Source organism: Tachysurus fulvidraco, chromosome 4 (genome assembly GCF_022655615.1).
Source record: "Tachysurus fulvidraco isolate hzauxx_2018 chromosome 4, HZAU_PFXX_2.0, whole genome shotgun sequence".
Classification (NCBI taxonomy): Eukaryota; Metazoa; Chordata; class Actinopteri; order Siluriformes; family Bagridae; genus Tachysurus; species Tachysurus fulvidraco.
This window is the reverse complement of record NC_062521.1, coordinates 23419491-23430156: the sequence shown is the minus strand read 5'-3', so window position 1 is coordinate 23430156 and position 10666 is coordinate 23419491. Positions and strand designations below refer to the sequence as shown.

General features: G+C 35.8%; 2 protein-coding genes across 4 annotated transcripts; one reads left to right on the top strand and one right to left on the bottom strand.

Annotated features, from left to right (window-relative positions):
* Positions 1–241: 241 nt before the first annotated feature.
* On the bottom strand, positions 242–2243 carry LOC113642438 (GTPase IMAP family member 4-like). Its single transcript, XM_027145951.2, has 2 exons — positions 2124–2243; positions 242–1561 (listed from the first exon to the last, which is right to left on the bottom strand). The coding sequence occupies exons 1-2, from the start codon at positions 2134–2136 to the stop codon at positions 843–845; spliced, it is 732 nt and encodes a 243-aa protein (XP_027001752.1). The 5' UTR covers positions 2137–2243; the 3' UTR covers positions 242–842.
* Positions 2244–2330: 87 nt separating this feature from the next.
* LOC113642436 (GTPase IMAP family member 7-like) lies at positions 2331–4959 on the top strand. 3 transcript variants are annotated; one of them, XM_027145949.2, is made up of 4 exons: positions 2331–2387; positions 2763–4103; positions 4194–4273; positions 4409–4959. In XM_027145949.2, the coding sequence occupies exons 2-3, from the start codon at positions 2807–2809 to the stop codon at positions 4250–4252; spliced, it is 1356 nt and encodes a 451-aa protein (XP_027001750.1). In that variant the 5' UTR covers positions 2331–2387; positions 2763–2806; the 3' UTR covers positions 4253–4273; positions 4409–4959. The 3 variants fall into 3 exon arrangements, with proteins under 3 accessions (XP_027001750.1, XP_027001749.1, XP_047668215.1); XM_027145948.2 differs by having other exon boundaries at positions 4185–4273; XM_047812259.1 differs by lacking the exon at positions 4409–4959 and having other exon boundaries at positions 4185–4402.
* The last annotated feature ends 5707 nt before the right edge of the window (positions 4960–10666 follow it).

Sequence of the window (10666 nt, the reverse complement as noted above, 5' to 3'; positions counted from 1 at the left end):
AATGTTTGTTGTGTGATTTTAAATTAATTATTTGTACAATCTGGTGCCAGTCTCTATTTATGCAATCTGGAGCCAGTGTCTCTCTTTTATTGTTCCTGAATTTTTTGGATGCTATTCTGGGGTGGTGCCATGCAATGTGGTTCCCACTCTCAGTGATCGGTAATGGGCAAGCGATTGCATGCCGTGGCATGCAACAGGCAAAAAACATTGCAGAAGATTGTGAAAAAACAGCACAATTAGATACAATAAATGTGTTTGACTTTATTTAAAAATAAACATTGACAGTGATGACATTATATAAATAAACAGCATTTGTAATAAAATCAGAATTTCCCCAGACAATTATACATACCCCATAGTACTCTCTGCATATTGCTCTGTCACTTGAAACAGCTGACATTTTTTTCTAGACACACTAAAACACCTCTTATATATGTAAATTGTACCACATTACAGTATACATTATACTACATGACATACATTTTCCACCAAAAATAGCAGTATTAGACCAACGATTGTCCTCGGGCTAGTAAATAGTTTCAATACAAATAGGTTTTCCTGTCTACCTATAATCTGATCTGAATTTTATAACCATGTTTTACTAAGTATTACTGAAGCAGAAAAAACATTATCAGTAATTAAAGGAGCAGTTGACACAAATACATTCAGACAGAAAGATCCCCATAAAAATTCCCTTATAAGAAATTCTCAACAAAAAGTTTGTCATTGTATACAGAAATAAGCTACTTCACACATTAAAAAATAAAATTCATGTGCTAACAATCTCTTTTATATTCTCTGCTTTTGTCTTGTCAAAAAAACATCATACTGTATGTTCTCCACTAGATTATAATGCATAGTTTGCTTTTACTTTGCAGATCCCGCACTTGATTCTCCAATTCTCTTAATCTCTTTTCCCAGTCTTTTTCAGTTGCTTTTGCCTCTTTCAGAGCCTCTGCAGTTTTAAACAGTTCATAGTTATAGTAACAATGATTGTTTTCTTCCAGCATCTTTTTAAGTATGTGCATGAATTTCAGCACCTGTGTGTGGTCTTTTGACCTGTTGTTAAAAACATGATATCTATTTCCACACGATCTTATCAGCTCCTGAAGGTCAGATCCAGCTTCTGTGATGTAGTCCTCGATGCTTTTATCATCAAACTCAAGATCATCTCCATGAGTGAACAGTATAATCACATACTTGCACACATCATCACCAAAGATTTCTTTAAATATCTTGACAGTGTTTCTTTCTTCTTCAGTGTGACGCCTCACATCAAGCAGAAGAAGAAATGCATGAGGACCAGGCGCGCTCAGCCACAAGCCTTTTATAATTTCTTCCACAATACTGTCATTAGGAATTGATGTGTCGTATAAGCCAGGTGTGTCAATCACTGTAATAGGTTGTAGGTTGATCACTGCTGTTTGAGCTGTGCATTCCTTTGTAACAGATGTGGCTCTAACGGCAGACACAAATGCCTTCTTACCCAGAATGGTGTTTCCTGCGGCACTTTTGCCAACCCCTGTCTTGCCCAGGAGGACCAAGCGCAGTGGATTTCTCTCTATAAAATAAAACAACACAGTTTTTGACAGAATTTTTATTTATTTATTTAAAAAAAAAAAATATATATATATATATATATATATATATATATATATATATATATATATATATATATATATATATATATATATATATATTTGAAATGAAGCATTTGCATACTATGGCAGATTCAGCTATATTAATGATTTGGAAAAAAATCATAAAATTATATATTTTAAAAATTACTAGTAGGTTTGGCAAAAATGAAACATGTAAAAATGCACATTAATCAATGTATTCTTAAACAATCAGGCAAGCAAACAAACAAACATACAAACAAAATCAACTAGATTTTAATAAACCCTGAGCATATAAGCATAACATGACATATACAGTACATTTGCATCTAAATACCAAGAGCAAAGTTTGATGCAATGGATGTTAAATGTCTGATTATCATTAAATACAGCATGTGAATGTTATATGTATCATATTATTAGTCAGATGTATGGTAGTTAAATTTGTGCAGTTTGTAAATGCTACATTTGTAAAAGTGTTGAACCTTGACATTTAAAACTTACGAATAACAGCCATGGTTGATGTAGTACTGATGCGGTTGTTGGTGTCTTCTTTTAGTCTTTAGTGCTAGTTTGGAAAACCTTATTTTCACAGCCATTTTATAAAGTTTCATGGTCTGTTATTGAACTGTTATCTCCTCCTCCTGTCTAACACTCCATTTTAATTGGATAACTAAGCTTGTGAGGAGGGGCTCTGCAGAGCTTTATATAGCCTCAACCTTAGAATGCCTTTACTTATGTGTCTACATCTGTGTTGACTTCACAAAGGTGAGTTTTATTTTTAGATGGTATTATATCTTGTGATCATGAATATGTACTGTTTCTGTATGGTACAACTAGTTTTAATGTAGAAGAATGAAATTCTTTCACATTCAACAAATGTAAACATTCTTAGCTTGAGCTACCCGATAAAAGCATATTCTGAACTTCCCCAGCATTACACAGATTATATTACAGAACACACTGGAGTAACCCACTGTTTATTTTACACCATCCAACCTTTGCCATTTTTAGTGAGCTTATATTGCTCAAATGTGGTTTAGATTTTGAAGTAAAAAAAAATATATTAAATGTTTTTTCGTTAAGTATTGTTAAATTTAAATCTATTTTGAATATGTAAACTCTTCCTCATATTTTTCCCAGGAACCTTTCATATCGCTGTGATTTTTTTCAATTACTGTGCTGAAATGTCTTCAAATGAACAAGATTTATTTACTGATAAAGTGCAGATTGTTTTAATTGGTGCATCTGGCTCTGGTAAGAGCTGCTCTGGAAACACCATTTTGGGGAAAAAACTGCTGTCATCACAAGCATCTGCAAAGTCGGTGACGTGTGAATGCCATTTAATTGAAGATATAAACAAAGGCTGGCAGGTTAAAGTAATGGATACTCCAGGCTGGGACTGCACTGATCTCACTGAAAATGAGGTTATGTTGCAAATAAAACAGGCTATACAGAATCTCCAAGGACCTTATTCTTTTCTCCTGGTCATACGAGTTGGCTCTATGGAAACTGAAGAGGAAATTCGTAAAATCTATGGACTTAAAAGTGTGCTTGGACCCTCCTTTATGGATCATACTACAATCCTGTTTACACGCAGTGATGACCTTGAGGGTAAATCTTTTAAGGACTTTATCGTTGAAGGAAGTAAAGAGTTTCGTGATCTATTAATGCAATGTGGGAACAGACACCACTGCTGGAACAATAGAGATAACAGACCGGATGATGCAGTGGAAATGCTGCTAAAGGATTTAAAAAGTACAGAAATGAGGAACACAATTTCCCAGACAAACAATGAAGAAGAAAACCTTTCTGTTGTTTCCTCTTATGGTGACCAACAAGAAGATGCAGTGACTACCTGCAAGAGATCAAGAAACACAGCAGGCGTAGAGACATGTATGTATGAAAACCAAATCAGAGTTTTATTCCTTGGAAGGAACGGAGTGGGAAAGATCTCAAGCATCAAAACTCTCCTTACATGTTTACAAAGTGAAATCGGAGGAGGTCCAATTTATACATGTAGTAGCTCTGGACTGAGTCTTAAGCTGGTAAAATCTCCTGGTTTTGATGATAATGTGGAACAAATCCAGATGGCCATCTCAAAATCACTGTCTGACTGCTGTCCTGGACCTCATGTCATTATTATAGTGCTCAACATTGGGCGATTCACTCCAGCGGCAGATACAGCCATGAAACATGTACAAGATTGTCTTGGAGAAAATGCCAAAAAACACACAATGATTCTCTTCACTGGAGCAGATAATTTGGAGGGTAAACCAATTGAAATCTTCATTCAGGAGAATCAGCAACTTAGTGAATTAGTGAAAATACATGAAAACAGATTTCATGTGCTCAATAACAGAGACATCAGGAATGAGATTCAAGTGAATGAACTCCTGAAGAAGATTAACAACATGTATGAACAAAATAATAAAGAATTTTACACAAAAGGACAAGAATCTCCGGATTCTGATCAACAAAAAGGTATTTTTACATAAAAGCTGGATTATAATTAAATATTATTTGAATGTTTGACATGTGAAAAGATATTGCTCATTAAATTTGTTTTAACAGGAATGGACTCTGCAATGAGCAGCTCAGATCGTAATGTAAATGCTCCAACGACATTATAAAAACAATCAGAACAAACCTGGGTATGTCTGACTTGTCAAGTAGCTATAAACCTTTTCTTCGGATGATATGATTCTTATTTTGATTATATCCATTATGCTTTTTAAATTAAACTTAATATGATTATATTTATAAAAAAAAAATTATTTCCCTCTCAGGCATATAAGTAGCTTGGTTTCATATCTTACAAGCAGAAGATGAGCAGATGAAGAGTATTTACCCAACAATATTGCAGTTATTCCTGCAATATCTTCAAAACAAATTATTTTTCTAATAATACCTGACACTTGGTCTGTGTTATTTACTATATATTGCAACATGTGCTTGATCCTTTTTGTTGTATGATTACTTCTTTTATTGTGTTGTTATTTTGAAACCCTATATTCTATCCAGCCTTGTGTTCAAATGCAAAAGAATTCTCCTTTGTTCGTCTATCTCTTTCACTCGGTTCTTCTACTCTGATATAAACAATCTAGACATATTAATTACCTTATTTTTTTCTTGTAAACCATTGTTTATTGCACTTTCTTGTATTGCTCTATTATTAGAATGTATTAGATATCTTGACTGTAATGGTTATAATTTTCCTGCTTGTCTTGTGATTAGTGTTTGTAGATTCCTAAAACTAATAAGACATATGATTCAGCGATTCTTTCTGTATTTGGAGACATCTCAATAATCAGCTATAATAAAAATTCTTTGAAATAAACTGTTGATTTTGGTGGTGTTATTATATACACATACCTACGCACAAAGCAGAAATCATTCATTCACTCACTCATTTTCTACCGCTTATCCGAACTTCTTGGGTCACGGGGAGTCTGTGCCTATTTCAGGCATCATTGGGCATCAAGGCAGAATACACCCTGGACGGTGTGCCAACCCATCGCAGGGCACACACACACTCTCATTCACTCACACACTACGAACAATTTTTCCAGAGATGCCAATCAACCTACCATGCATGTCTTTGGACCGGGGGAGGAAACCGGAGTACCCGGAGGAAACCCCAGAGGCACAGGGAGAACAAGCAAACTCCACACACACAAGGCGGAGGCGGGAATCGAACCCCCAACCCTGGAGGTGTGAGGCAAACGTGCTAACCACTAAGCCACCGTGCCCCCAAAGCAGAAATACAATTATTTTAAACATTTTTCTTTATATTGTATGAGCTCCATAATGTGGACATATTTTGAGAATATTTGCTTCTGGAGTTCTTCACTAGATGGAGTCCTTGAATCAGAGAAGTTGTATTGATTATTTTATCAGGCATCACTATGTTTTGCTTTAATGTGAGTGAGACTTAAATTCCTTAAATTGCTGACATTTGAAGACACACTACAGTGAGAACAGATCAGTAAGTATACATTGTGTAGAATAATAAAAATAAAAAATAAAAAATAACAGGTAAATGAAATATGTCTGTCCAAAAATATCAATAGCAACATTTTTGAGTGGCTTTAGGATCTCTAATGGTAAATATTGCTTCATGATACATTACTTTTGGAGGTAGATGACTTGACATACTGGAGTTGAATGAATTTTGTTGTTCTTCCAAATACATGACTCACTGATATGTGAGAGCATGTATTCAATCTGTGACTTAATGAACAGCAAGTTTTCTTGATCATTTATTTAATTGCTAAGATCTGTCATATTTGTATGTTTATCTAAAAGGTCTCTCTCTGCAAAGAACTGCCAGATTCTCTTTAAATGTTTTTATTTGATTAAAAGACTGCATGTTTTCATGGTCCTGAATTATTCTACATGAAATAATCATGAAAAAACAAAATGTATGTCTCCAGTACAGGAATGTTTCACAACTTTAAATTCATTCTACAAACTAACTCCCTGATCACACTGAAAAAAATGTAATGTTTTCATTTTAAACTTTATTTTCTCTCTAACTATTGTGCAATCCTCCAAAAGCAACTAAAGAGCATAAAAAGTTTCTGCTCTTCTGTCTCTCTCTCTCCTTTCTCTTACTCTGATATAAACCATCTGGGGAAATTAATCAGTGCCTGTTCTGAGAGAATATAGTGCAGTAAAATCATTAGCTGGCTGTTATATCAGTGCCAAACCTCAGAAGTTTCCCTTGGAAGAGAATACAGTTGAATCCATTTATTTGTGGGGTATTGGTTTCAATATAGAAGACTAAAATTAATCTCTAGTTTTTTCTATTATACAAGCTCATATTAGTTCAATATTTCTGGTGCTTTGTCTAGAATTAAAAATTTTTTTTTTTGCTTGTTTGCCAGCATTTTTAAACATTAAACAAGGGTCTGAATTGAAAGCATCTATCAGGGGAAAATGTTTAATATTCATAAATTACTAACTTATAACATGAAGTACCGACAATTCACTCCCTTTCAGCACAGACTTGAAAACTGGTCATAAATTAAATTCCATTTCAGGCTGTAAGATACAGTAAGACAGTGGGGCAAAGGTGCACCTTCTAACAAGACAACAACCCTAAGTATACTGTCAAACCTATACAGGAGTGGTTCAAAATCATGTAACTAAATGTTTTAGAATGGATGAGATAATAAGAATAAGATATTATGACAAGACATGACAATTTCTCTTTACCAACAGTCTCTATCCAATCAAGCCAGAGCAGAGGAATGGGCAAATACATCAGAAACCACATGAGCAAAGCTGAACTAGAGAGTTGTGTTTAGGTACAGTACTGTGAATAGGTGCCGCAACACAAGTAGCCTATGTTCAAAAATATGTTGTGGCTGCTGAGTTAGGCCTTTGGTAAACAATCCAACAGTTGGCCCTGCATAACATATTATGAATATTAAAGAAAACATATTAACATAACATAACATATCCATTGAGTAAAACCAGCACATGTGATTGAAAAATATACTAGAACTTGTGCAAACATATATATATATATCGAGTTTTGTTAAATAAACTCGATGTAAATAAAAGCTGAAATTCTAAAATATCATCTAAAATTCTAAATCTCAAATGTTTTCAGTGTACAGCAAAAAAATAAAAATAAATAAATAACAAAACGGAATGGTGTTCCAGTACTTTCAGCGGGGACTGCACACAGAATGTAGACACATACCCACAGATGCAGCAGCTCAGAATTGCTGTTTGACTACTCCACCATCACTGTGTGATCAATGTGTGATTCTGCCAGACATCCAATAGGAGTGCTACAATGGTCTTGTTGTAGCTTCCTTATTCACGCCCCCTACGGGCGTCTGTTGCAATGACGCATTGATCCACCAGGTGGCGCAGTGATCCGTGTAAAAGATGCTGGCATTAACCAATGAAACGTCTCTAAATTGAATGAAAACAAATTGTAGCACATAGAGAGAGAGAGAGAGAGAGAGAGAGAGAGAGAGAGAGAGAGAGAGAGAGAGAGAGAGAGAGAGAGAGAGGCTGATCAGACACCATCTCGCATTGTCATGAATATAAATATCTGTAAAAATTCATAGTTTTATCATATTTTAAATCCTTGCACGGTCTCTATTGCACTCCCTTGATTTTTTTTTTTTTTTTTTACAATTTTCATGCTACTGGGAGAAGGATGTGGGAGCAATGAATACTTTGGCCCAATTGGTACATACACAGTACCAGCGCAAAGACACCGTCAGGGTAATGGTGCCGCATCCTCTGTGTGGGGGGCTGTGACGCTGGTGTGGACTCCAAAGCTAACAACAAGGCCTGTGGCTCGTCCACAGACATGTCCTCAGCCTTGGAGTGGAAGAGAGCTCAGCCACAGGAAGGCTGGAAAGGGCTCATGGTGGGTGGAGCTGGAGTGCTTGAAAATCCCGGCTCCAAGCGAGCTTCAAGCTGCTCCACTCTGCGGGTCAGCTGTGCAGATTTCTCCTTCGACTCCTGAAGTTTCTCCGTCGACTCCTGAAGTTTTCTCGACAAATCGAGAACAATTTTCTTCAGCGCAGCAACCTCTTGAAAAAAATGCTTTTGAAAAATAGTTTTAGCCTACAAAAACACACATATAGGTCAATGTTCTGTTGGTGGCTTAACATATTTCCCACATTTACAGTATATTGTATATACACTTCATAAGCATAAAACTTACTGCTTTCTTTTTAACCAGCCTGACAGTCTTTGCTGGTTTTAAAGGTGAGGGCACCACAACTTTTCTTTTCCTTGAAGCCTTCTGCATCTTTTTGGAACACAGAGTCATATTGCAAATTAGTATGAATTACTAGGTTAATGTTTAAATTCACAAAGTAAAACGTACCATGTTTGCTCACCTTTGCTGGGACGCATTTAGCTTGTCTAGGCAAGTAAAAATCCTGTGCTTCCATAGTAGTTAGTATCCGTCGTAGTATGTCAATCTTCCAAAAGTGACGTGAAAATCCGTCATAGGAAAAATTTATCTGATTGGCTAGACCACAGGATACCAAACCAATCAGACAAAGTTTGTTAAGATCCACGCCCATTCCTGTCATAGCATCAGAGGGAATCAATTGGGTTAAGACTCCACCGGAGTCACCAGATTTGAACCCCATCGATCTTGTTTGGCACTCTATGAAAGACTTCGTCCGAAAGGAGGCAAAACCAAGCAACAAAGAACAACTTGTTCATGCCATAGAGTTGTTCTGGGAGACAAAAGTGACCCAGGAGTTTTGTAATAACCTTATCTCAAGGTTAAATAATGTCCTGAAACTGATTGTGGCGAACAACGGGGGGCACATTGGAAAATGAACCTCTTACAGTATATTATTTCATGTTAACTCATTTTATGGAATAAAGAACTGCAAATGATGCTGTGCTTTTGCCTGTTATTACTTTCTATCCAAATAAAAGAAAGACTCGCGGAAGTTTCATCCAGAAATGAAATATTGCGCTGCATTCTCGAAATAAATGTTTGCTTTCTGTTTCATAAACATTTCATGTCTTTTTTCTGGGGGTGGGTTATTTTAATTAAATGAAATAATTACATAATTATGTAAAATAAAAAGTTGTTTTCAATACAATTTTAGAGCAAAGACCTTGTTTGCTGTCACAGGAATTTTTTTATTGGTATAAAGAACTGCAAATGACAAATTAATCTCACAGGTTTCTTGTGCAAATACACCATTAAGTGACATACAAGCGCCTGACTCGTCTATTTTGTCCAGTCTGATTGCATTAACATATCTATAGATGTAAAAGTTTGAATCGCGGATGTGCGGTAACGCTCATTCCTAAGTAACCATAACAAAGAATGTTGCTGTCCCCCACTTCTTTCAGACAGAATCGTCAGTCTGGTTAGAACAGGCTTCTGCTGCTGCAAATCTGAGCATTGTTCAGTAGTCATAACAGTACACTATAAAACCTCTGCTTGGTTTTGTAATATCTTTTATGGTCTTTGATCTTAGAGCTTTTTTTTTACATTTCTATTGTTAGAATTAAGTCAGCTACCATTTGCTTGATGACTGCATTTTCAATACTTATTTAATTACTCTTTATATAGAAATTCAACTATTTCTACTTGTATTTCATCTTGGGTGTTTTCAGATATAGTTTTAATGTATCAGACACTTTCAGCATTCCAGCTTTCACAGGGCACAGAGACACATCGTGCAGCCACTGTGAGCCAATACACAAATTCCAAGGGGCCATTAAGTCACAGACAAATGCCTGCCTTGTCTATTGTATCAATGCCAGGCCATTAACATGTAGATGTAACGATCCTAACATCTACAATGTAGTGATCGGAACTATTCATTGCGCTGAGCCACATCTTTCTACAATACACTACATGTAGAAAGTCAGAGTGCTGGGAAACGAATATGTCAAATTGACCCAGTGACTTAAAATCAAGACAAATGAAAGTAACTTTTATTTGAGAATTGTTTTTAAACCAACATCTCCATCCAACAAACCTCAGTTTCTGGTTCTCGCATGTGATGCTTTCAGCATTTTGTGCTCATGAGAATAAAGTTTTTCCCTTGTTGGGGCAATAAGACATTATTCTTGTTACTGGCTGTTCTGAAGAGTATGTGAAGACAAACATGGACTTTCTCTTTAGAAGCACCTGTCCCAGTTTGTAGTTACAGGTTGTTACAGGTTATGTTGTTCCAATCAAGAGTCATAACAAAACTGCATTATGTCTAACAAAAAAGTCCTAGAGTATATGACATTTAACCCTACAGGACTCTAACTCTACGACTGTAGGGAGGGTTGCAAATATGTGATGTTCACCAATTTTATTTTACATGTTGAAGAAGTTTTAAGCAGAAAAATACTATTAAATATTTGTTTATTTTTTTTAAAAACTTGTAGGTCAGCTTGACCTGCAACATACTGTAATAAGAGGGTTAAAGTCTAAACAGGTCCTAGATGCATGTCCTGAAAATATCTTGTCCTCGGTTCAAATCACGCTATTGGCATAGAATATACTACAAGACTCTTCTCTGTTCTGGCACCAAGGTGGTGGA